The sequence below is a fragment of the Hyaena hyaena genome, unplaced genomic scaffold (assembly GCF_003009895.1).
Source record: "Hyaena hyaena isolate Hyena2069 unplaced genomic scaffold, ASM300989v1 scaffold_24, whole genome shotgun sequence".
NCBI lineage: Eukaryota > Metazoa > Chordata > Mammalia > Carnivora > Hyaenidae > Hyaena > Hyaena hyaena.
The window spans coordinates 3,157,951-3,185,174 of record NW_024080656.1 but is presented as its reverse complement, the minus strand read 5'-3'; the positions used below and the strand labels follow the sequence as shown (position 1 = coordinate 3,185,174).

The following is a 27,224-nucleotide window of genomic DNA, read 5'->3' as shown; positions in this document are numbered from 1 at the left end:
TTTCCAGTTTTTACAGCTCAAAGTGTTAGTAGAACTTACATAGGAATTATTTGCCTAATTAATATTGAATGTTGTAATTGTACAGTATGCTTTGGGATCAGAACTAATGTACTTGCTTAGGGTTTACATCTCAGTCATAATGGAATGTTTCTTTTCACTTCTCAAGACCAAATCTTTTCCAGGAAACTTTTAGTCATAATCACTATGTATTACACTTGACTTCAACATTTGGTTCACTTAAGCAAATACCTGTTGAAATACTGCTCTTTGCAAAACATGTGAAAAGCATTGCAGCAAAAACAAAAGATTCTGTTTCTACCTTTCACCCTATAGTATAGTGATGGAACAAGTGGAATGACAGTACCATGAAAGGAATACAAGTTTCAGTGGAGGTTCAGAGGAGGAAAAGTCACAGATCCCCTGGTGGTTTGCAGATTATATAAGGTTCTGCAAATGCTAAACAAAACAAAACCCAAAAAACCACACACACATTGTTTCCATTTCTACACATTTTTACTCCTTTGTGAAATCACCATTTCTTCTTTCTATTCCTTGTTTTGTGTTTTGTTTTGGGAGAGCACCAGCGGGGAAGAGGAGTGAAGGAAAGAGGGAACTTTATGCAGGCTCCACGCCCAGCATGGAGCCAGATGCGGCGCTCCATCCCACAATTATGAGATCATGACCTGAGCCACTGAGCCAACCATGTGCCCCATATTCCTTTTAAGATGAAAATAAAAGCCAAGGGGCGCCTGGGTGGCGAAGTCAGTTAAGTGACCGACTTTGGCTCAGGTCATGATCTCACAGTCCATGGGTTCGAGCCCCGCGTTGGGCTTTGTGCTGACAGCTCAGAGCCTGGAGCCTGCTTCGGATTCTGTGTCTGCCTCTCTCTGCCCTTCTCCCGCTCACTCTCTGTCTCTGTCTCAAAATAAAATAAAGACATAAAAAAAAATTCAGAAAAGAAAAGCCAAATTCTTCATGAACCTTGTTTGTTTCAAATTCTCAACTTACTACAGTCCAGGAATACCAACAGATAAAACTACAGAGTTCTATATGTGATGTGTTCCTACTTTAAAATGTATTATTATAGGACAAATTTAATTATTCATGTATGCATTGAGTATTTATTGAGTGCCATCATCCTAGGTACTGCTCTGCTTGTTTTAAAAGTATAAAATCCCTCCTTGTAAGGAATGCACGTTCTAGTGGCGGAGATAGGAAATGAGCAATTACAGTATAGATGCTGTAAGCTTTGATAAACTGAAGAAAACTATGAAAAATTATCTTTATCATAGAATAAGCCAAGGGTAGCTTTGTAGGAACAGATTAGAAGATTAGAGCTGAGTTAGGAATAATGATAAGTTTTAAATTGGGTGGAACTGTCCAGTGTATGGCAAAGGCTTAATAATGAGCTCTTTATAAATTAGTGATAAATAAGAGGATCCCCAATAGAGATGAAGACCACAAATTATCAGTTTACCTTTTTAAAAATATTTAACATTAGGGCTTCTGGATGGCTCAGTCGGTTAAGCATCCGACTCTTAATATCTGCTCAGGTCATGACCTCACAGTTTGTGGGATGGAGCCCCACGCCAGACTCTGCACAGACAGTGTGGAGCCTGCTTGGGATTCTGATACCTCTCTTTTCCCTTCCCCCTACCTCAAAAATAAATAAAACATTTTCTTTAAAGAATCATTTATACTTACAAGGAAAAACGACATTTCTCTTTTCTATTTCCCCACCCTTTCCTTTTTTCTCTACATTCAAATAACATGAACGAAACGTTTTTTAAAAAAATAAATGTTTAACATCACTAAGTACAATAAATGCAGCTTAAACACAGTGAGGTCCTGTGTCAAATCAAAAAAGTTTTTTTTCCTTTTTTTTTTTAAATTTTTTTTTATTTTCAAGTTTTATTTTTTTATTTATTTATTTATTTATTTTTACAGATAGTTTATTGTCAAATTGGTTTCCATATAACACCCAGTGCTCATCCCCACAAGTGCCCTCCTCCATGCCCATCTCCCTCCTCCCTCAAATCAAAAAATTTTTAAAGCAATCCGTGCTTCACGAGATCAGGGAAATGGGTTCCATCCTTACTCCTGTGAATATAAATTGGCACAGTCTTGGTAGGACAGTTGGGCATTTTGTGTATAGATCCCTATAAATGTTATCCTTTGACTATTTTTTTGTCATCACAGAAAATAGGGGAATGGTTAACTGGAACACAGATGTCATGATATATTAGGCAGATCTTAATTAGGTATTACCCCATGGTTTAGCTTGGTCTCTAGAATCAGAAACTTATACAACTCTATACTGCATTACTAGCTGTGTGAACTTGTATAAATAAATTTTATAAGCCTTGGTTGTCTCATCTTATAGAGTGAAAATTAAATGAAATAAAGCCTGTGAAGTGTTCACTCACTGCCTAACACAGAGTTAAGCACCCAGATGGTAGTCGTTTGTGTATTTTTTAATTCCTGAGTCATTTGAGTCAGAATCCATTTGAAGTTTTCTCAAAAAATGTTTGGGACACTTGCCTCAGTCGGTTGAGTGTCCAGCTCTTGGCTTTGGCTCAGGTCATGATCCTAGGGTCATGGAATCGAACCCTCCATCAGTCTTCGTGCCGAGGGTGGAGCCAGCTTAAGATTCTCACTCCCCCTTCCTCTGCCCCTCTCCCCAGCCCTCTCTCTTTCTCTCTCTCTTTCTCAAAAAAAAATAATAATAGTAATAATAATACCACTGTTCACTGTCCTCTTGTCCAAAAAGTGTGATGTTTTCTCTTGTATGCTAATAACAGACTCAGCTTTCCACATTTCCTAAAGTCTTTAAAATGTCATAACCATGCTATGTTTCACATAGAAGTTGAAATAAGAGTGTCCTTTCAGGGGCGCCTGGGTGGCTTAGTCGGTTAAGCATCCAACTTTCGCTTAGGTCATGATCTCGCGGTTCACGGGTTCGAGCCCCGCGTCAGGCTCTGTGCTGACTGCCAGCTCAGAGCCTGGAGCCTGTTTCGGTCTGTGACTCCCTCTCTCTCTGACCCTCCCCTGCTCACACTGTCTCTCTCTCTCTCTCTCCTAGAAATAAAAATAAAACATTAAAAAAAAAAAAAAAAAAGAGCGTCCTTTCATCCTATCCTTTGTCATATTTTACCACGTAGGAAATAAAAAGCTACTGTGTTGCATGGGAGTGTTCGACCTCCTGGGTTTTTTTGCTACAAAAGGAAGTCTGCCCCAGAGACTAGTACCCCAAATAGACACTGACTCTCAGCTCATATCCTTTCCCTTATCTCTTGCCTCCCCTTCCATCCCCTTCTAAATCACCTACTAATGGCTAGCCTTCCATTTCATCAGATGTGTAAGCTTAAGCTTGATCTCTGTTACATGCGTGTATATATATGTACATGCATTTAAAAAACTGTGGGAAATAGATTTAATATGATAGGTGGTTTAATCAGTTTCTACAGTGAAGGTGTATTTCTCTTAAAATGAGGAATACTGTTCTGATGTAAAAGGTTCTTCCTAACATTACACTTCGTGTAGTTTTGATCATAAGCAGGGCTGCTTGTCTATGTACAGTAGCTAGAGCATAACTAAAAATGAAGGCACATAAGTTTATCATTAGTCACAATGATTTGAGCCTTTTCCCTGTGTTGAGTTCAAGGACTAAAAGTAGCTTTCCCATATTTATACATTATGTTATTTTAAGCATAAGTTCTACTAAAGATCTTTACACTCAGAAAGGGACCAAAGCATTGTTATGAATGATAATGGTTATAGGAAATGTTTATTTCTTTTTTGTTTGTTTATAGTAAATCTGATATGTCTCGCTTGCGATTAGCTGCTGGTAGTGCCATAATGAAGCTTGCTCAGGAACCTTGTTACCATGAAATTATAACCCCAGAACAGTTTCAGCTCTGTGCACTTGTTATTAATGTAAGTAATCATTTTATTTTTGTCAATAACTTGCCCTTCAAAGTTAAATACATTTACTTCATATGGATACAGATCCATTTACTGTGTGCAGAAACGGAATTGCTATTATAACTATTCTAACTAAATATCTTCTAAATATTGTTATTTATTTCCCCAAATATAATTTTCATTTTTTTTAAATGAAGGCATTCAAAATAAACTGCTCTTTGGTAAATGCCAATTTTTTCCTTAACAAAACTAGGTTATTTTGTCATAGTTTTAAAGGTACTAATATTTTTATTTAAGTATTTTTGGTTTTGTGCTGCTGTAGGATGAGTGCTACCAAGTAAGGCAGATATTTGCTCAGAAGTTGCATAAGGCACTTGTGAAGTTACTACTCCCATTGGAGTATATGGCGATCTTTGCCTTGTGTGCCAAAGATCCTGTGAAGGAGAGAAGAGCACATGCACGACAGTGTTTACTGAAAAATATCAGTATACGCAGGGAGTACATTAAGCAGAATCCCATGGCTACTGGTAAGTAGTTTTGAAAGCTCTCAGTGTGCAAACATATCTTGTCAATGTACCAATTTGGAGGGGAAGGGAGGGTTATTTCCTGTAGTTTTACTGTACTTAATAATACCACTAGGATTTTTATAGAATGCTGTCACTGTAGTTGTGATGTACTTAACATACTAAATCCTGGTTTGTAGGTCCTGTTTATAATGTATGAAACTGTTTAGGGGAATTGCATTTTTTTATGGGATCAGCATTGTGGCTTGATTTAAACACATTGCTCGGATGTCAGAGAGTAAAGAATTATTTTCCTAGCTTTACCAAGGACTCACTGTATAATCTCAAATTATCCTTTTGGCTTTAATAGCTTTCAACATTGAAATAAAAGTGTTTCAGTATCCTCTAGATAACATGTTGCCTCTAATTTTAAAATAACTGAGGAAAAAGATGGAAATCACTAGAATGCAAACTAGAGAGGGATTTTATAAAAGCTGTTATTGCTGTTGTTGATAATAATGTTTTCACTTTAGAGAAGTTATTATCACTGTTGCCTGAATATGTAGTTCCATACATGATTCACCTGCTAGCCCATGATCCAGATTTTACAAGATCACAAGATGTTGACCAGCTTCGTGATATTAAAGAGTAAGTCATGTTGATTTTCAAGAATTCCAAAGCTATTTTTACTTACTAAAAATATTATTGCATTTCTTTCCCTGTTACTGTTACTATTAGAATAAGAACTTCTCTGTGGTTTTATTTATTATAAATTGTAAAGTTCATCTTATAAAATTTTTCCCATCTAACAAGCTCTTTTTGGTTCTTTTGTTTGTTTCCTATTTGCTGTCAGCTGTGTCTTTAAAATAGACTGGTTTGTGGGCACCTGGGTGGCTCAGTCGGTTAAGCACCCAACTTCAGCTCAGTTCATGATCTCACAGTTTGTGAGTTCTAGCCCCGCTCTGTGCTGACAGCTCAAAGCCTGGAGCCTACTTTGGATTCTGTGTCTCCCACTCTGCTCCTACCCTGCTCACTCTCTCAAAATAAACATTAAAAAAAATTTTTTTAAATAAAATAGGTTGGTTTAGTTATTTTGCTTTTTATATTATATTATTTTTACTATTTGTATTAAGATGGGTTTCAGTTACCTCAGTTCGATAATTTAGAAAATAATGAAGTGAAAATTGCTCTCCTTAAAACTGTACTTCCAAACTCATAAGATAATGCCTTAAAAAATGTGCATGCACACCTGAAATATTCTGTGGCAAGATTATTGTAATACAAAATTAGGTTTGTTACACCAGTTACACTTGTTGAAGTATTATTTATATAAAATAGAACTTTGTATACGATGCAGGGTGAAAGAGTGAGAAGCTGGCCTAAGATCATCACCAAAGACCTACAGGAAACTATAAAGCAATATATACTTTCTCTCCTATTATGATTTTGCTTTGCATTCTTGAATTGGTACCTTCAACTTGTATTTAAAAGCATTATGATTTTGGGACGCCTGGGTGGCTCAGTCCATTGGGCATCCGACTTCAGCTCAGGTCATGATCTCACAGTTGGCGAGTTTGAGCCCTACATTGGGCTCTATACTGATAGCTCAGAACTTGAAGCCTGCTTCGGATTCTGTGTCTCCCTCTCTTTCTGTTGTTCCCCTGCTAGCACTGTCTCTCTCAAAAATAAACATTAAAAAAATTTTTTAATACAGTGTTAGGATTTGGGGGTATCTGCTCAGTCAGCTCTCTCTCTCTCAAAGATAAATAAACATTTAAAAAACTTTTTTTTTTTTTTTTTTTTGAGGGATGCCTGGGTGGCTCAGTTGGGTGAGCATCTGACTCTTGACTTTTGCACAGGTCATGATCTAACAGTTTGTGAGTTCAAGCCCCACATTGGGTTCCATGCTGACAATGAGGAGCCTGCTTGGGATTCTCTCTCGCCCCTCCCCTGGTCTCTCCCTTCCTCTCTCTCTCTCAAATATACATTAAAAAAATATAATGATAAAAGTATTATGATTTTTGTATGTATGACATTAAACCTTATCCCTAATATTATTTAAGGTTGTAATCAACATTTGTCTCTGCCTCCTATAGCTTTTGTCACTGAAATTGTGTCAGTATCTTAATTGGAAGAGATGTTATCTGTCCAACATTACTGTTAAGCATTGGACTATGAGCTCCTTAACATTTTGAAGGCTTGTCATTTCACTCTTCTTACTCCCAACACATCATTCCAGTAATACCGTTTTCCTGTTTCAAATGCTTGAATATAGTCTATATTAATAAACTTTTTTTAGGGTTTTTAGTTGGTCTATATTTTTAAGAAGCCACATAATTAGGTTTCAGGGGACTTCAGTTCTAGTGCCAGCTATGTAACTAAAAACTTCTCTGGCCTTCAATTGCCTTATTCATAAAATGAAGCAGATAAAATAGATAATTCCTAAAATGTATTACAATTCTAACTTCTGTTTATTTTTTAATTGTTTACATTTGTATTTATAATTTTTTCTCTTTAAAATCTTTTAGTTTGGAGTTTCCCAGAAAACACTTCCATAAAATTAAAACCTGTTGTATGTGTTTGCCTAGAACATGAGGTCTGTGTTAGAGGACATTTTAACTTTATTTCAATTGCAAAGCAGTCATGTGGAAGAAGGATTAGACTTAAGAGAAGAAGCTATGATATGGGAAGGAGAGGACTGACGTACAAGAAGTCATTGGAGTTAGAATTGAAATCACTGGCACTTTTTGTTGTTGTCGTTCTGTCTAGCATGCAACATTTTTTAATATCTTTAAGCAGTTATTTTAAGTTACCATGTAATTTGAAATGTTAAATAATATGTTTTTCAAACTGTGATTATTTAATTTTGTGGAAATTATTAACTTATTGTGTCACTATTTGCTTTGGCTATTCAGGGCCTTTTATGGTTTCACAAAAATTTTAGAATTATTCTAATTCTGTGAAAAATGCCATTGGAACATTGACAAGGATTGTATTGAATCTGTAGGTTGCATTGAATAGTTTGGACATTTAAAATTTTTTTTTTAATGTTTTTATTTATTTTTGAGAGAGAGAGAGACAGTATGAGTGGGGGAGGAACAGAGAGGGAGAGGGAGACATAGAGTCTGGAGCAGGCTCCAGGCTCTGACCTGTCAGTACAGAGCCCGATGTGGGACTTAAACTCACAAACTGTGAGATCATGACCTGAGCTGAAGTCAGATACTTAACTGACTGAACCACTCAGGCGCCCCTAGTTTGGATATTTTAACAATATTCTTCCAGTCCATGAACATGGAATATCTTTCCATTTACTTGTGCATTCTTCAATATCTTTTATTAGTGTTTTCTGGTTTTCAGTATGGGTGAGAAGTATGACTGTAGTCAAGAAAAGATAGTTCTATAACATGAGAAATTGAAGGGGTTGCATTGTCTATCAAAACTACTTTTTTATTCCCTTTATAAATGGTTCTCTTTACCAAAATGATATATAGTCGTACTTTAAAATACATAGAATTAAATTCAGTCTATCAGTAGCCATTATACTACCTTGAGTAACAGGAGTGTTTATCTCTTTATGGACTCCTAAGAATTAATTGAATCAGAAAGATTTAATTATAAAAGACAGTTTAAGTTTTTCATTTGCTGTATTTTAGTTATAATATATTTAAAGTTAACATTAGAAGTTTCAGTTCCTTGGCATTACTTTTTTTTTTTTTTTAATGTTTATTCATTTTTGAATAGTGGCATAGAAAGAAAGGGAGACACAGGATCCTAAGTAGGCTTCAAGCTCTGAGCTGTCAGCACAGAGCCTGACACAGGGCTCAAACTCACAAACCGTGAAGTCATGACCTGAGGCTTAACCAGAGGCTTAACTGACTAAGCCACTTAGGCAACCAGCATTACTATTATTTTACTTTGAAAATGATCCCTAGCCACCTCCTTATCCCTAAAAAAAAGAGTGAGAGAATTTCCTGATGTTGTACATTGTGTGGGATTTAGTTGGGAGAATTTTATGTATTATAATTGGAATTGTATTAATTCACTCTTTTTTTTTTTTTTTTGAGATTCTTCAGTTGCCATATTAAAGAAATGCAGTATTATATAGTGATTTGACCTTGGATTGTGTCACCAGATAGATTTGTGTGCAGATTCTACTGTTTTTCCAGTTGTGTGAACTTACTCCATGTGACTTAATTTCTCTGTGCTTTGATGTTCATATTTGTAAAATTATAATAAGTTGTGAGGATTGATTGAAGGAGATAGTATGTATAAAATAATCAAACGGTGGTTGGCATATAAAAAAAAATCACCTCCTTGGCTAACTATACTCCTGGATGTTACTCTTTTTGATGTAATTATAAATGGGAATATTTTCTTAATTTCTCTAATAATTATTAGTATAAAAAGTTCAACAGATTTTTGTGTATTGATTTTGTATTCTGCAACTTTAATTTGTTCTAACAGTTTTTTTGATAGAATCTTTATGGATTTTTATGTATAATATCCTCTCATCAGCAGCTAATGACAGTTTTACTTCTTCTTTTCCAGTTGGATGCCTTTTATTTCTTTTTTTTTTTTTTGCCTAATTGTTCTGGCTAGGACTTCCAAATACTTTGTAAATCAGAGTGGTGAAGACATCTTTGTCTTGTTCCTAATTTTATGAGGAAAAACTTTCAGCTTTTCACCATTCAGTATGAAGTTATATATGGTCTTTATTATGTTGTAGTATGTTTCTTCTATAACCATGTTTTGAGAGTTTTTATCATAAATGGATGTTGAATTTTGTGAAGAACTTTTTCTGTATCAATTAGAGATGATCATGATTTGTAGCCTTTATTTTGTTAATGTGGTATACCACATTGATTCATTTGTGGATGTTGAACCATCCTTGCATCCCTGGAATAAATCTCACTCAGTCATGGTGTATGATCCTTTTAACATATTGTTAAATTCAGTTTGCTAATATATTTTTGAGGATTTTTGCATCTATGCTCATCAGGAATATTGGCCTGTAGTTTCTTTTCTTGTGGCATCCTTGTCTAGTTTTGGTATCAGGATAGTGCTGGCCTCATAAAATGATTTTAGGAAGAAATTCCTCCTCTTCTCTTTTTTGGACATATTTCAGAAGGATTGGTATTAATTCTTCCTTGAACGTTTGGTAGAATTCACCAGTGAAGCTCTGTGGTCCCAAATTTTTGCTTGTTGGAGGTTTTCAATTACTAATCCAGTTTCCTTTCTAGTAATTGCTCTTTCAGATTTTGTTTCTTCATGATTTAGTCTTGTTAAGTTGTACATACATTTCTTCTAGGTTGTCCAGTTTGTTAGCATATAATTTTTAGTAGCATTCTCTCATGATTCTTTGTATTTCTGTGGTATCAGTCATAAATCTCCTTTCATTTCTGATTCTGAGTCTTGTTTTTTCTTGGTCAGTCTAGCTAAAGGTTTTTCAATTTTGTTTACCTTTTTTTGTTTTTTTTTTTTTAAATGTTTTAGTTACTGGGAGGGGGGGGTGGCAGAGAAAGGGAGACACAGAATCTGAAGCAGGCTCCAGGCTCCAGACTGTCAGCACAGAGCCCAATACAGGGCTCTAACCCATGAACTGTGAGATCATGACCTGAGCCAAAGTCGGACACTCAACTGACTGAGCCGCCCAGGTACCCCAATTTTATTCATCTTTTCACAGAACCAGCTCTTAGTCTCATCCAATATTTTCTGTTGTCATTTTATCTATTTCAGTTATTTTTGTTCTAATTTTTGTTATTTCCTTACTTCTACTAACTTTGGGCTTTGTTTTTTCTTTTTTTCCCCCCTGCTTCTTTGAGATGTAAAATTAGTTGTTTTTGTAACTTTTTATGTTTCTTGAGGTGTAGGCATTTATTGCTAGGAACTTCTCTGTTAGAACTGCTTTTGCTGCATCCCAGAAATTTTGATATGTTATATTTCCATTTTGTTGGTCTCAAGGTATATTTTTTATTTCTCTTTTTATTTCTTCTTTGACTCACTGGCTGTTCAATAGCATGTTGTTGAATCTGTACATAAGTGTGAATTTTTCAGTTTTCTTAGTGTAATTTTGTGGTTTCAAACCATTGTAATCAGAAATGATGCTTGATGTCATTTCAGTCTTAAACTCATTAAGACTTGTTTTCTGTTGGGGTGCATAAGTAGCTTAGGTGGTTGAGCATTTTACTTTGGCTCAGGTCATGACCTTACAGTTGGTGAGTTTGAGCCCCACATCGGGCTTACTGCTGTCAGAACAGAGCCCTGCTTTGGATCCTCTGTCTCCCTGTCTCTCTGATCCACCCCACTCGCACTCTCTCGCACTCTCTCTCTGAAAAATAAACATTAAGAAAAAAAGAGACTTGCTTTGTAGTCTAATATAATCTATCTTGGAAAATGTTCCATGTGCACATAAGAAAAAAATGTGTATTGCTTTTTGTATGGAATATTCTGTAAGTATCTGTTAAGACCATCTGGTCTAACATGTCATTTAAGACTGATATCTTCTTATTGTTACTAATTAGGGTCCTTTGTTTTCTGCTTATAGAAGTCCCTTTAACATTTCTTCCACTACCAGTTGAGTGGTGATGACCTCCTTTTAGCTTTTACTTTTCTGGAAAACTCTTTCTCTCTCCTTCCATTCCAAAAGATAATCTTGGCAGGTAGAATATTCTTGGTTGGAAGTTGTTTTCTTTCAGCATTTTGAATATGTCATGTCACTTCCTCCTTGCCTGTAAAGTTTGTGCTGAAAAACTTGTTGATAGTCTTTTGGGGGTTCCCTTATATGTAACTGTTAAGTTTATTTATTTTGAGAGAGAGTGTACATGCATAGGAGGGGCACAAAGAGAGAGAGAGAGAGAGAGAGAGAGAGAGAGAGAGAATGCCAAACAGGCTCTGCACTGTCAGCCCAATGTGGTGTTCCAGTTCACAATCCATGAGATCGTGACCTGAGGCAAAACCAAGCGTTGGATGCCCAACTAACTGAGTCATGCAGGCACCCCTGTTTTATTGTTTTGGTTTTTTTTTAAGAGAGAATATGAGTGCTTTTAAGTAGGGGAGGGAAAGAGGGAGGGAGAAAGAATCTGAAGCAGGCTCCATGCCTAGTACAGAGCCCAATGTGGGGATTGATCTCAGGACCATAAGATCATGACCTGAGCCAAAATTAAGAGTCAGACATTTAACCAACTAAGCCACCCAGGTTCCTCAAAACTTTTTAATTTAAAAAAATTTTTTTAAGAGAGCACACAGGGCAGGGAAAGAGAGAGTCCTAAGCAGACTCCACACTCAGTGCTGAACCCAGTGCAGGGCTCCATTCCATGACCCTGGCATCAAGACCTGAGCCATAATCAAGAGCTAGATGCTTAACCAACTGAGCCACGTAGGCACAGTCATATTAATTGTAATGTGTCTTGGTGTAAGCCTCTTTGGGTTCAGATATTTTTAGAACTCTCTAGGCTTCCTGGATCTGGTGTCTGTTTTCTATTTATATTCAGGAAGTTTTCAGCCATATTTCTTCAGAACAGATTTCTGCCTTTCTTTCCTCTTTTTTTGGAAGGTCTGCAATGCAAATATTAGTCCATTTGATATCCTTTAATTTTCTTAAGCAGTTTTCACTTTTTTTTCTCATTTATTTTTCTTTTTGCTCTTTGGATGGGCTGCATTCCACTTCATCTTTAGATTGACCCATATTTTCTGTTTTATATCTAGTGTGCTATTGAACCCCTTTATTGTGTTTTTCAGTTCCTTTATTCTTCAGCTCTGATTTCTGTTTAGTACTTTGTTAAAATTTCATCCCTATTAAAGTTCTCACTGTTCATCCATGCTGCTCCCCAGTTTGGTGAGCATTTTATGACCATTACTTTGAACTCTTTGAAATCAGTTACTTCTTTTCCTTTTGTTAAGACTTTTGATGAGGTTTTATCTTACTCTTTCATTTGGAACATATTCCTGTGTTTCTTCATTTTGCTTGACCCTCTGTATTGGCTTCTGTACAGTAGATGAAACAATGTTTCTTCCAGTTTTGAAGGAAGGACCTTGTGGAGGAATTGAGCCTTTTCATTCAGCTCTACCCCAGATCTTGATCATCTCTCAAAACTTTGTGCTTGTCCAAGCAGCCTGTTATATTTTGAATAGCTCCCAGTAGTTAAGGATGTGCCAAGAGCTGTCAGTGTCCCATAATGGAGGATCTCTATACCTAGATTCAGACTGACTGGAAGCCAGACCTTCAGGCAGCTGCTTTTAAAAGTATGCAGATATAGAGCCATCTGGGTGGCATAGTCAGCTAAGCATCTGACTCTTGATCTCAGCTCAGATCTTGATCTCAGGGTCGTGAGTTCAGGCCCTGTATTGGGCTCTGCACTGAGCGAGAAGCATACATACATACATACATAATTAAATAAAATTGAATGAATGAATGTGTGCAAATATATCCAGTCCTGAGGGGCCACAAGCATAAAACTCACCACCAGAGCCAGTCAGTCCTGAGGTCTGTCCCTTAGGTGGCAGTCACAAAAAATTGGGGCTCTAGACGAGTATATGAGCACCTTTCTGGGAGATACCAACAAGATTGGAGAAGAACTGAGAGCACCAGGATGTCATTTATAGCCTAAGTTCCTTTGGAAACACCGGAGGGCACTAACTGTATACCAGACCTGAGTCCTGCGCTTAGTCCAAAGCTCCAGGACAGGCAAAGTGGCCTCTTCACAGAAAAACTGAGGGTATGCCTCAGTCTGCTGCCTCTGCAGTGTCCTGAGGGTGCTAACCAGCCAAGAATGGTCCCTCCAATTACCACAGTCCCTTGGGACCTAAAAATGCAAGCCCTTCCAGCCCAAACAGAGCCAGGTGATTAAGGCGTGTCCCCTTAACATCAGGCACCAGACTCAAAGCTCTCCCTTGCAGGAGACATTGGTAAGGAGTGAGCCTAAAGATAGTGTCTGCCCTCTGAGGTCTCTGGAAAGGATTTCAGTTAGTCTCTAGCTGATTGCTTTATTTAGAGGCCTGCCCCTTAGGCCACAATTATGATGATTAGCTAATAGGCCTACTTCTCAGAAAGACTCAGCTCCTTGGTCAGTTGCCTCTTGCTGTGCCTGTGGGGTGTTAGCTGGTAGCTGTTTTGGAACTCTTAGTGCATTGGTTAATGCACCTTTGGGACTTGTGAACAGAAGCCCCACTGGACACCAGAGTCAGGTGAGATAGAGGTGTCCCTTGGCAGCAGTCACAAAAATTGGGGCACCAGTAAAGGTTATGAACTTCTTTCTGGGAGATCATTATATTCCCCTGTGACCAGAAACACCAGCTCCTCTGTTCTCTAGAGCCAGGTATTCAAGAGATGTCCCCCCTGGCAGCACTCAAAAAAGTCACAAGACACATGTAAAAGTTCCTTTCTGGGAGCTACTGGTCCTCTGGAGCGTAGCAAAGGGAGAATGCAAAGATGACAGTTACCAGTCTCCATCCCTGGAGAGTGTTCCAGCGGCCACCTATATATGTAAGGTACATTAGATGCCTGCCCCTCAGGTCGAGGCTATAAGCAGATTAGCTTTCTCTACTCTAAGCTGCCTGTGTGAGCTGGGCCCTGGGACGGGTCCATTCCAGCACACAAACTCTTTAAGAAGCATTTCTCAGATTGCTGCAGACTTGTGGGTCCCACTATGGAATATTTTGGGGACTCCTCTCTGAAGTTCATGTCTTAGGAGTTGGGTGCCCAGTGTGGGGTTTTAACATTTCACTCCTCAGAAAGAAGCTCCATTCCATTACAGTTGTGGGTCACAACAACAGGGGTGGGGTTTCTCATGAGACTTGTGTCCCAGCCTCTCGTCCCCACTTAGCTATGTTTTTATCTGTTGTTTGCCTGATGTGTAGTCATCACTCAGTCAGCCTTTTAAATTCTTTAAGAGGAAATTGGTTCCATATGTAGCTACAGACATAATATATTCCTAAAAGGAGATGAGTTCAGGGTCTTACTATGTCACCACCTTGAACCAGACCAACTTCTCTGTTTCTTATTGATCTCTGCTTTTTCTGGTCATTATTGAAAATAAAGCATTGAAATCTCTGATTATTACTGCAGAATTATCTATTTCTCTCATCAGTTCTGTCAGTTTTAGTGTTGTAAAATTTGGGGACTCTGTTAGATTTGTGTTTGATGATAGTCTTCTACTGGATTGAACTTTTTATCAATGTAGTACTTCCAGCTCTGTTATCTTTTTTTACTTTATTATTATTATTATTTTAGTTTGTTTATTTTTGAGAGAGCCTGTGCGCTCAAGCAAGGGAGGGGCAGAAGGAGAAGGGGAAAGAGGATCCAAAGCAGGCTCTGCGCTGACAGCAGTGAGCTTGATGTGGGGCTCAAATTCATGAACCATGAGATCATGACCTGAGCTGAAGATGGTTGCTCAACCAACTGAACCACTCGGGCACCCCTTATAATCCTTATTTTTACTTTAAATCTATTTTGTCTGATCATAAAACAGCTACTAGCCCTCATTTGGTTACTATTTGCATGAAAAAAATTTTTAATCCTTTTTTTCAGATGCTCAGTCATTTGAGTCCATTTCTGATTCTGGCTCAGGTCATGATCTCATGGTTCACGGAGTTGAGCCCTGCATTGGGCTCTGCGCTGAGCAGTGCATAGTCTGCTTGAGACTTCTCTTCCTGTCTCTCTGTCCCTCCCCTGCTCATGCACATGCATCCCCTCTGTCCAAAAAGAATAAATTTTTTTAATGTTTTATTTATTTCTGAGAGAGAGAGAGACAGCGTGAGCAGGGGAGGGTCAGAGAGAGAGAGAGAGGTACAGAATCTGAAGACAGGCTCCAGGCTCTGGGCTGGCTGTCAGCACAGAGTCTGACATGGGGCTCAAACCCACCAACTGTGAGATCATGACCTGAGCCAAAGTTGGGAGCTTAACCGACTGAGCCACCCAGGTGCCCCAAAATGTTTAAAGTGAATCTCTTATAGATAGATGTGGGTGGATTTTTTTTTCTATTCTGCTTATCTCTGCTTTTTAATTGAGAGATTTAATCTGTTTTCATTTGAAGTCATTACCGATAAAGTTATTTTTGCCATATAGCTATTTGTTTTCTCTGTCTTACGTATGTTGTTACTTAATTTCCTTCACTACTGCTTCTCTTTTTTGTATTTAGTTGTTTTTTGTAGTGAACCTTTTTTACTCCCTTTTTTTCTGTGAAGTTTTAGTTGTTTTCCTAGAGATTCCAAATAGTATTTGTAACAACCTAGTTTGAATAATGGCAACTTAGCTTCAATAGTATTCAAACCCTGTGGTCCTATAATCTCTATCCCTCTCCCTTTAATATTGTTATTGATAGGAATTTTCTTTTACATTATTTCCATTTACATAGATGTGATTGTTACTCTATGCATTTAATGCCTTTAAAGTCTTAATGTAAAGGGGTGCCTGAGTGACTCATTTGATTGAGCGTCTGACTTCAGCTCAGGTCATGATCTCACGGTTTGCGGGTTCGAGCTCAACCCCTGTGGCGGTCTCTGTGCTGGCAGCTCAGAGCCTGGAGCCTACTTTGGATTCTTTGCCTCTTTCTCTTCTCTGCTCCTCCCCTGCTCGCTTGCGCGCGCTGTCTCTCTCTCTTTCTCTCAAAAAACATATGTTAAAAAAATTTTTTAATAAATAAAGTCACATGAAAAAGGAGTTACAAACTGAAAGTATAGTGATGCTGGCTTTTGTGTTTACTTATGTGGTTGTGTTTACTAGTGTTCTTTATTTTTACAGCTTTAAGTTACTATCTGGTAACTTTTTATTTCAGCCTGAAGGACTCAGTTTAATAGTTCTTTCAAACAGGTCTACTAAAAGTGAACTCAATTAACCTAGTGCTAAACTGTCCCCTTCTGGGGCACCTGGGTGGCTTAGTCAGTTAAGCGTCTGACTTAGGCTCAGGTCATGATCTCACGGTTTGTGGATTCGAGCCCCGCGTCGGGCTCTGTGCTGACAGCTAGCTCAGAGCCTGGAGCCCGTTTCAGATTCTGTATCTCCCCCTCTCTCTGACCCTCCCCTGCTCACGCTGTCTCTTTTTCTCTCTCAGAAAGAAATAAAAACATTTTAAAAAATAATAAATAAAATAAAATGAATTTAAACTTTCCCCTTCTAGTAGTCTCTTAAAATATTTACATAGAATATAGGCAAAGAAGTATGCATACATTATCATCATATGATTTCCTCCCTATTAATGCAGTAAAGCAGCAGATCCCATGGCTGCTTGAGAATCATCCTAGGAACTTATTACAAACAGGCCTTACCCTAGATGTTGGTTTAGGCTCCCCAGGGATTCTATTATTCATCCTGATTTGGGATTCACACTTACTTAGAAATTTGGGTGTTCCCTTCAGATATTTTGTGTATTAAATGAGTATACAGTAACAAGTGGAAAACAGCAAAAAGAGTTTGAGATGTGACTGCTTAGCTGAATGCCTGGTTACTGTGCACATCAGCCTCATAGCACATGCAATTCAGATGCATGTCACAGCAGAATTACATACAAATCCTAGACCTCCATAGTTTGCAAATAGTCAAAATGGGAAGGCTTTGCTGTCAGCTGGTTTCCTCATCATTGCTGGGCAATGATACATGTCAGATCATCTAAATCTTTATTGATTACCTATAGAATGGATCTTTACATGCCTCATGAAACTATCAGACTTTATCATATTAAGTTATGTTTTCATTTTTAATGTTTTATGGTTTATTTATATTCTACTCTTATTTTGTTATATTCAGACAACAGACCTTCCCAGTAAGATATTTAGTCCATTAAACAAAACACCTATGCTTAGTCTCTTTAATAGATAAATGTTTATCATTTAGGTGCCTATGGTTCATGCTTGAAGTTTTAATGACAAAGAATGAAAACAATAGCCATGCCTTTATGAAGAAAATGGCTGAGAACATCAAGTTAACAAAAGATGCCCAATCTCCAGATGAATCCAAGACAAATGAAGTAAGATGTGTTAGGCCAGTGGGTATTTAGATTATTATAGGAAAAAATATTATGGTCCTTGTCCCATTTGTTTTTCTTTTTACATAATATATGTTAGAATGTTTTATGAAAATATATATTTATGGTCAGTTTTATTATGTTCTACTACAGTTGAGTTCTATTATTTGAGGAATGTTTATTACCCTGAAAAAGGACATTAAAACTTCTACAAAGCAGGGAGATAAGAACTAATAAAACTTACTACTCTGCTATTGTGTGAACGTTTACTAAAGGCACAGACAAGTAGATATTCCTTTTCCTTTGGTTTGGCTTGTTGTATTTGGGTTTTTTTATTTGTTTAAGTCCAAGTTAGTTAACATATAGTATAATAATGTTTTCAGGAGGTTTACTTGTTTTTAATGCATACTCGGCATTCATGTTATTTAAGGTAAAGGGTTTTATTGTTTGTTTACCAGGAGGCTACATACGAAGTGGAAACACATACGTGAAATGTTGAAGGAATAAATAATACCCACATATTCCTCTTTTGATTTCATTTTGTACATTGGCTAGAATTGGTGCTTATGGTTGTTTTATAATACTGAAAGTGACATATGATGTTTTTCTTTCCTCCCTAGAAACTTTATACAGTATGTGATGTGGCTCTGTGTGTTATAAATAGTAAAAGTGCTTTGTGCAATGCAGACTCACCAAAGGATCCAGTCCTTCCAATGAAATTTTTTACACAACCTGAAAAGGTAATTTTTTTTCTCTTCATTGTTTTACCACACTAAGCTGATATTTTTTAATGTTTATTTATTTTTGAGAGAGAAAGAGACAGAGGGAGGGAAGGAGACAGAACCTGAAGCAGGCTCCTGGTGCGGAGCTGTCAGCAAAGACCCTGATGTAGGGCTTGAAGCCGCAAACCATGAAATCAAGACCTGAGCTGAAGTCGAGTGCTTAACCAACTGAGCCACCCAGGTGCCCTCACACTAAACTGATTTAAATTTCAGTTACCATCAACTCTAGTGGCATATACTGGATTGTCTTGAGTGTAGCATATACACTTGATCTTAGCCAAAAGGCCGAGAAGCAACTTGAGTGTAGCATATAAAAAATACCTTTTTGGGGGCGTCTGGGTGCTCAGTCGGTTAAGTGTCTGACTTCGGCTCAGGTCATGATCTCATGGTTTGTGGGTTCAAGCCCCACGTCAGGCTCTGTGCTGACAGCTAGCTCAGAGCCTGAAGCCTGTTTCAGATTCTGTACCTCCCTCTCTCTCTGACCCTCCCCTGCTCACACTGTTTCTCTCTCAGAAATAAATAAAATGTTAAAAAAATTTTTAAAAAAACAAAACAAAACAAAAAAATACCTCTTTGTATCTGTATCAAGGAATGGGGGATTGTCTTCCAAAGCCCTGAGTATTCTAATCAACTGCTTCTAACTTGAAGGACTTTAGACAGGTTAACTCTTCTAAGCCTCAATTTCTTTCTCTAAATTACAGGTGATAAGGGGCACCTAGGTGGCTCAGTCGGTTAAAATGCAGGTGATAATACCTATGATTATTATCGCATCTAGGTTTTTAAGAGTTTGTCAAATAGTAAACATTTGCTAAATAATAATAATGAATACATAGTATATTCTGCTATCAACAAAATAAGTTTTCCATGTAAGTAAATTTTCCAGCTAACTATAAAGCTCTTTATAGTTTTTGTAAATAATCGGAATTTAAAAACTTTTTTTTAACACTTCTATTTCTCTCTCTCTCTCTCTCTCTTTTTTTTTTTTTTTCTTGAGAGAGAGAGAGAGAGACAGACAGCGTGAGCAGGGAAGGGCCATAGAGAGAGAGACACACACAGAATCCAAAACAGGCTCCAGACTCTGAGCTAGCTGTCAGCACAGAGCCCAATGTGGGGCTCGAACCCACCAACCATGAGATCGTGACCTGAACCGAAGTCAGACACTCAACTGACTGACCCACCGAGGCGCCCCTATTTATCGCTTTCTTTAAGGAAGTATTTTGAAGTTTTAACTTTCCTGTGCTTTGTTTAAAAAACAGAATCCTAATTTTTTTTTAATTAAGCAAGCTCCATGCTCATTGTGGAGCTTGAATTCACAACCCTGAGATTAAGAGTCACATGCTCTACCAACTGAGACAGTCAGTTGGGCCCAGAATCCTAAGTATTTTTAATTGGAAAAAATATGGTATTTAAAATTTTTTCATACATTTTCGAACCTGAAGATCTGCTTTAAGAGTATTCAGGGTAATACCGTCCCTATGAGCATTTTACAGAAGACTATACCAGGAAATGCAGCTTCCTACTTTGAATGCCATACTTTGACAAATATTTTAAGTAGATTTTCTTTAATGATTTAGTGTTCAGCATTTACTGTGCCTGGTTTTTGTTAGGAATAATAAAGATTGCAGTTATTTGACCTCTAATTGAATTTACTGGTCTTTATAAAGAGTAAGGGGTGCCTGGGTGGCTCAGTTGGTTAAGCTCAGGTCATACATATCTCACGGTTTGTAAGTTTTAAACACACATCAGGCTCTCTGCTGTCAGCGCAGGGCCCACTTCAGATCTTCTGTCCACCTCTATCTCTACCTCTCTCTCTCTTTCTCTGTCTCTCTCTCAAATAAAAATTTAAAAATATAATGACATAAAATAAAACTTCAAAAAATAATCTTATGTGAGCTCTTGAAGATAGAATCTTCATACATTATCCATCCCATGACCAAGGATTCAATTGTTGTGTGGCACCTGGCTGGCTCATTCAGTAGAGCCTGCAACTCTGGATCTGAGGGACTCTTGATCTCTCAGGGCCATGAGTTTAAGCCTCAAGTTGGGCGTGATGCTTACCTTAAAAAAAAAAAAGTGAGAATAGGACACCTGGGTGGCTCAGCTGGTTAAGTTTTAGCTCAGGTCATGATTTCATCATTCATTAGGTTGAGCCCTTTTTTTTTTTTTTTTTTTAAATAAATAAATAAATAAATATTAAATGGGCGCCTGGGGGACTCCGTCAGTTGTGTCTGATTTGGCTCAGGTCATGATCTCACAGTTGGAGGGGGAGGGTTCTCTTCTTTAAGAGAAGCATCAAAGGATTCTTAAGTTTTATGAGATAAAACTTTCAACAGTTCATCAGTGTCCACATTAGGTTTGATTTATTTGTTAGCTAGTAAATATCACTGCCTTCAAAGAACATTATAATTCACTGAATTATATTTTTGACAGTATATTTACCTTTGTGATTTGAACAGTCTTCTTATGGTTCTAAGAAACACAGTAGTTTAAAGTGACGGATTTTTTTTTTTTTCAATGAGGATAACCTCCTTGAGATCCAGGGTGGAGTTATTTTAGTCAATATTAAGTGCCTAATATATGCACTGTACCATTTTGGATGCTTTCGGATCCCAAAAGAAGTCAATTTTATAATAGAGTGGAGGAAATAGTTCAATTAATAAACTGGAGACTGTTTGCCCAGGACTATATGAAAAAAAATAGTGTTTTATTTAAAATATGATTTAAGAGGGGCGCCTGGGTGGCTTAGTCGGTTAAGCGTCCGACTTTCGCTTGGGTCATGATCTCGCGGTTCGTGGGTTCGAGCCCCGCGTCGGGCTCTGTGCTGGCTGCCAGCTCAGAGCCTGGAGCCTGTTTCAGTCTGTGACTCCCTCTCTCTCTGACCCTCCCCTGCTCACGCTCTCTCTCTCTCCTAGAAATAAATAAAACATTAAAAAAAAAAAAAAAATATGATTTAAGTAACTGAGCTCTGATATTTGCTAGTTCTTAATATTCCACTGAGTTAAAGCTAGACTTAATGATGTTGTTCATTTAATATGCTTTATTTGAAGAACTGATATATATGCTAGCCCAAATGTAATTGTTATTGTAAGACACAATGCCTGAGAAGTCGTATTTGGACAGTAAAAATAGACGTGTTCACTTTGGTTTTTTTTGTTTTGTTTGTTTTGTTTTGTTTTGATAGGACTTCTGTAATGACAAGAGTTATATTTCAGAAGAGACCAGAGTACTTCTGTTAACAGGAAAGGTATTATGTAGTAGATAATTTAGAAATCTTTATTTCATGTGTATATTATTTCTGCTAAGTAACCTTTAAATGTCCCATGGATTTTTATATTCCTGATTCTTAGGGATCGTATTGTGGATTATAGCATCTAAAGCATTTGTACTCTCAGGCTTTCTTCTGCCATAAATGACCCTTTTGAATTAAGGCCCTGTATTCTCATCAGTACTAGTAGGCTTCAAGTTACTTAGAATTCACAAAGCAGATTTTCTTGAAAAGTGTCATAATAAATTTAGATGTGTAAGATTAAGAAATAATTTTAAAATATTAATGAATTAGACAACATTCTATAAAAGCATGACACCTAAAATAAAAGAGCAAAAAATTTAGTTTTTGATAAAAACAATGTCTAAACTATTACTATATGCATTTAATAGTTTATTTCTAAGATATTTCATTCTTTCTTATTTATTATGAACTTCGCTGTGTTTCAGGAGTACTTTTATTTTGATTGAGTAAAAAGGAATAATTAAATAATTGCCCAGTTACTTTTAAGTAGAAGTAATGCTTGTGACTTGTATTCAAACAAACTCAATTTGGCTAAATTATCATTTCTAATAAATTTGGGATTTAACTTTCCAAAGTAACAACAATTCCTTGGCTTAGGCTAAACAGTATCTTTTACGTGTGTCTAAATTTATATGAATTCCTTACAGTAAGGTATAAAATAACATGCATATGTGTAATTTTTAGCCAAAACCTGCTGGAGTACTAGGTGCAGTAAACAAGCCTTTATCAGCAACAGGAAGGAAACCATATGTTAGAAGCACCGGAGCTGAGACTGGAAGTAACATTAATGTAAATTCAGAGCTGAATCCTTCAACCGGAAACCGATCAAGGCAAGTGTTTTCTCCAGTGGTTTGTGTTACTGTCACTCACTACTTGGTTCATCTTTTAATTTTTACCTAAAGCACTATATCACAAAAATGGACTTTAAGAAACATTGTGGTATAAAATAATGGCCCTGAGTTTTAGTGTAATTAATGATGGAAATTCAGAGTGTACTATTACATTGTGAATCCATATAACATTCTAAATGTACAAAGTTAAATGGAGCCAATGTAAGAATTTCTAATATATTATTACTAATTTATATGGAAATGTTTATATAAGAAAACATTGGAAAATTATGAATACATAACTTTTAATAAGAATATTCCATTTTTATTTTAACATTTCAAATTTTTACCATGTTAGCTACTGCATAAAAATTTCCACCACACCCTACTCCTAACAACACTAAAAACTGAGGCTTTTAAATATTTTATTCTTACTCTTGAAATTTTAAGAATAAACTCAGTTGGTGGTGTTTTAAACACATATTTAGCAGTGGAACCCCAAAATATAAAGTGAATTGGGGCACCTGGGTGGCTCAGTCGGTTAAGCATCCGACTTCAGCTCTGGTCATGATCTCACGGTTTGTGCGTTCAAGCCCCAGGTCGGGCTCTGTGCTGACAGCTAGCTCAGAGCCTAGAGACCGTCTTCTGATTCTGTATCTCCCTCTCTCTTTGACCCTCCCCTGGTGTCCCTCTCTCTCTCTCAAAAAATAAATTAAAAAAAAAATTAAAGAATATATATATATATATATATATATATATATATATATATATATATATAAATAAAGCAAATTAACACGGAACATCTGTGGTTTACAGAAGAGGTGGGTCTCCAAACACCCCTGCTGTGGCCTCTTCTTCCAGCCCCCTTCCCTTGCAGAGCATTAAGGACACAGACCAGAGGGTCACCTGTCTGACTCTTGATCTCAGGGTTGTAAGTTTCAGCCCCACAGTGGGTGTAGAGATTATTTAAAAATAAAATCTTAAAAAGAAAAAAACAGAAACAGAGACTGGAAATTACTATATACTCCTCTATAACGGTATTTTTGTTTTGTTTAGGGTTTCCCAACCCCTAGAGAAAGTCTTAGAATAGTTGTGTTATTTTATTTCTTGACAACTAATCTTTCAGGTGGTTTTAGGCAGTCATTTGTGTTTTTCATTAGTAAGGTTAAATGGCATCTATAACACAATATAATAGAGCAGTAGTCTATAACCACAGAAGATCTGAATCTTGCTAATGTTGCTTCACTTGACTGAGCTTCTGTTTATTGGTATAGTGAGAGGGTAAACCTTCTGTCCAAGTGGTGAAATAAAGAAGCTTTGGTTTATTTTTCTTCAACAGGGAACAGAGTTCAGAGGCAGTAGAAACTGGAGTTAGTGAAAATGAAGAGAACCCTGTGAGAATTATTTCTGTCACTCCTGTAAAGAATATTGATCCGGTAAAGAATAAGGTAAATTTTAAAATTGAACAAATGGATTTCTCTCAGAGATTCTTATTACAGTTTCATGGTAGAGGTTAAGAAACCCATACTGAACAAGTTAATATATCTACAGATTCTACATTTGTATATTGCCACCTCTTACTGTGCTTCACTCTCCAGAAAATGAGTCTTCCTACATCTATTCATTTCAGGAGTTTATGTGGTCACCCATAACAGTATCCTTCTCCCACACTTCTGCTCTCAAAACTTGAAAGGAATTGAGAGTTTTTGAGATCTTACTTTCCGAGAGTTTGTTGGCTCCTGTGATGAGTGTGTATACACTATTAACAGCTGCATTCTTCACTGATGACTTTATAAGTAGGGCACTCAATTTTCCTAACAGTTTTGTGGCAGGAGAGAATCAGACCTGGCTCTGCCACTCACTGGCTGTGTGATTACTTAGGCAGATTGCTTGACTTCTCTAAGCTTCCATTTAACTGTAGAATGAAACTGGTAACTTACCTCAGTAGGAATGGCATGGAAATACTATTATTTCTTTTCCCATAGAATCATATTCTTGACACATTTATCTTTTTATTGCCCACCATATATAATATGGCATTCTTCAAATGTTTTAGGAATCCCTCTCAGGTACATAAAATACAGGGCTGTACAGTTATTCCACAATAACTGAACTATCCAACTCAAACTGAATAGATGAGGATACATTTTTATATCAGTCACTATTCAACCTCTTGCTGTTTATTATCAGAACTTCAGTATGTCCGTAGATTCAGATAACAGGGAGCCTCTCACCGTCAAAACTCTTGGAATCCAGAAACCAATAGACTTGAATATTATGGGAATCTTACATAAAAAGTCTTGATGTAAGCAAACTTAGATGCAAAAGTGCATATTGCCACCGACATTCATTTAAGCATACTTACCATGTGTATTAAGAAGTAGTATAGGGATAAATGTTTATTTTTAAGTTTATTTATTTATTTTTGAGAGAAGGAGAGAGAGCACAAATAGGGAAGGAGCAGAGAGAGAGAGGGAGACACAGAATCTGAAGCAGGCTCCAAGCTCTGAGCTATCAGCACAGAGCCTGACACGGGGCTTGAACTCGCAAACTGTGAGATAATGATCTGAGCTGAAGTTGAACACTTAAGCAATAAGCCACCTAGGCATCCTGATATAAAATTCTATGTAATATACAAATTGATGTTATATGTGAATTACATTTTAATAATGGAAAAGATAGGGTTGCCTAGGTGGGTCAGTCAATTAAGTGTCCAACTTCAGCTCACTCAGGTCATGATCTCATGGTTCACTGGTTCGAGCCTGCATCAAGCTCTCTGTTGTCAGCACAGAGCCTGCTTCACATCCTCTGTCCCCGCCTCTCTCTACCCCTCTCCCATTTGCATGTGCCCATGTGCTCTCAAAAATAAACATTTAGGGGTGCCTGGGTGACCTGTCAGCTAAGCATCCGACTCTTGATTTCATTCAGCTCAGTTCATGATCTCACAGTTCATGAATTCAAGACCCACATCAGGCTCCGCACTGACAGCACGGTGCCTGCTTGGGATTCTCTCTTTCCCTTTCTCTGCCCCTCTCCTTCTCTCTATCTTTCTCTCAAAGATTAAAAGAAAATTTTAATAAGTAAACATTTTTTTAAATAATAGAAAAGATAAACATTTAAATTCTAATTTTTCAGAAGCCAAAATACTGCTTTCTGATTAATCTGTAATACTGTATTGTTCCAAACTGTTATTTTAACTTTTTCACACTTCCAAAGAATGTTTTAACAAATTTGCTGTTGCCTTGAACACACAGGGCTTGTATTTTGACAAAACTTAATCACTTCCCAGCAGATCTCCCATAAGTTGTTGTTATTTCTTTCCAGGGTCTGAGTCAAAAGTCTCTAAAAACTATCTTGTTGGGGGGTGCCTGGATGGCTCAGTCGGTTAAGCGTCCAACTTTGGCTCAGGTCATAATCTCACAGTTTATGGGTTTGAGCCCCACGTCAGGCTCTGCTGAAAGCTCAGAGCCTGGAGCCTGTCTTCAGATTCTGTGTCTCCCTCTCTCTCTGACCCTCCCCTGCTCATGCTATCTCTCTCTCTCTCAAAGATAAATAAAACATTTAAAAAAAAAAAAAAACCCTATTTTGTTGGTATGCTAAAAGATAAAAATCTAAAGAGTTTCTTGCTAACCAATTTTTCAAGAAATTATTGCATAAACCAATTTATTATGTATAGAAAAATCATCCAGCAAACTAAATATGCATATTAACAAATCAGGATATTCTCTCCTGTTGTTTACTCTGTGAGAGAAATCAAATTTTAATACGAAGGATGAGTAAGGGAGGTGGTTAAAAGAAGTAAGACTCGGGGCACCTGGGTGGCTCAGTTGGTTAAGCCTCCAACTTCAGCTCAGGTCATAATTTCGCAATTCATGAGTTTGAGCCCTGCATTGGGCTCTATGCTGACTGCCAGCTCAGAGCCTGGAGTCTGTTTCAGATTCTGTATCTCTCTCTCTCTCTGACCCTCCCCTGCTCACACTGTCCCTCTCTCTCTCTCTCTCTCTCAGAAATAAATAAAACATTAAAAAAAGAAAAAGGGGGGGGAGTAACACTCATCCCATGGATTCAGATTCAGGCAGGCAATGCTGCCGGTGTTTCCCTTTAGGAATCTTCATTTTCTATGTATCTGTGGCTGACCAATGGTTTTCTCTTTCATTGGACTTTTATATGAGTTCTTTAGACATATGTATGTAATGTTCATAAGTATGTAAAACAGTCTTGTAAGAGTCATGTAGTTATGAGAGAGTGCGGGAAAGCAGAGAGGAGGAGAGAGAATCCCAAGCAGACTCTGCACCAGCAGTGCAGAGCCCAGTGCAGGGTTCAAACTCACACACTGTGAGGTCATGACCTAAGCCAAAATCAAGAGCCAGTCGCTTAACCAACTGAGCCAACAGGCGCCCCAAGTCATGTACATGATTTTTACTGCAATCTTTGTTTCCTTTTAAAAAGGCTAATCTGAGTTCATTTTTTTCTCGTCTTATCATTCTCATGTGTGTATACACCTTAAATTTTTCCTTTCCCCTTTTTTTGCCACTGCAGTGTTGTCTTAAATAGTAAATGTACATCATATATTTACTGGTGGTTTTCATGTCTGTGGGCTTAATTCCTAGTAGTGGGATTGCTGAGTCAAAGAGTAAAACGTATTATAGATTCGATATTTCCATACTGCTTCCTTGAAAGAGTGGAACACTTGACATTGCTACCCAGCAGGGTTGACCTAACTCAACTTTTGATACTGTAGTAGTTTTACCTTCTTGTTAGTATTCTTGCTCCCTTCCAGTCCAATCACCGTACAGCAGACAATTTGATCTTTTTACAACGTAATTTGAATTATGTTTGTACAGTCTTGAAAGTCCTTCAGTGACTTTGATTAACACTTAGAATGAAATCATATTTCTTCACCTGCCCTGTAAGGCATTTGTGATCTGGTCTGTGCTTGC

At 37.3% G+C, this 27,224-nt stretch overlaps 1 protein-coding gene across 2 annotated transcripts in view; it reads left to right on the top strand.

Moving 5' to 3' along the window:
• The window catches only part of PDS5A (PDS5 cohesin associated factor A), a 138,029-nt gene that overhangs the window by 100,775 nt on the left and 10,030 nt on the right, over positions 1-27,224 (top strand). For both annotated transcript variants that reach the window (XM_039226984.1, XM_039226985.1), the window contains exons 24-31: positions 3,813-3,936; positions 4,247-4,451; positions 4,961-5,075; positions 17,254-17,386; positions 18,004-18,123; positions 21,347-21,409; positions 22,139-22,284; positions 23,624-23,732. In XM_039226984.1, coding sequence (XP_039082915.1) covers positions 3,813-3,936; positions 4,247-4,451; positions 4,961-5,075; positions 17,254-17,386; positions 18,004-18,123; positions 21,347-21,409; positions 22,139-22,284; positions 23,624-23,732 — 1,015 coding nt within the window. The remainder of the gene's footprint in view (positions 1-3,812; positions 3,937-4,246; positions 4,452-4,960; positions 5,076-17,253; positions 17,387-18,003; positions 18,124-21,346; positions 21,410-22,138; positions 22,285-23,623; positions 23,733-27,224) is intronic.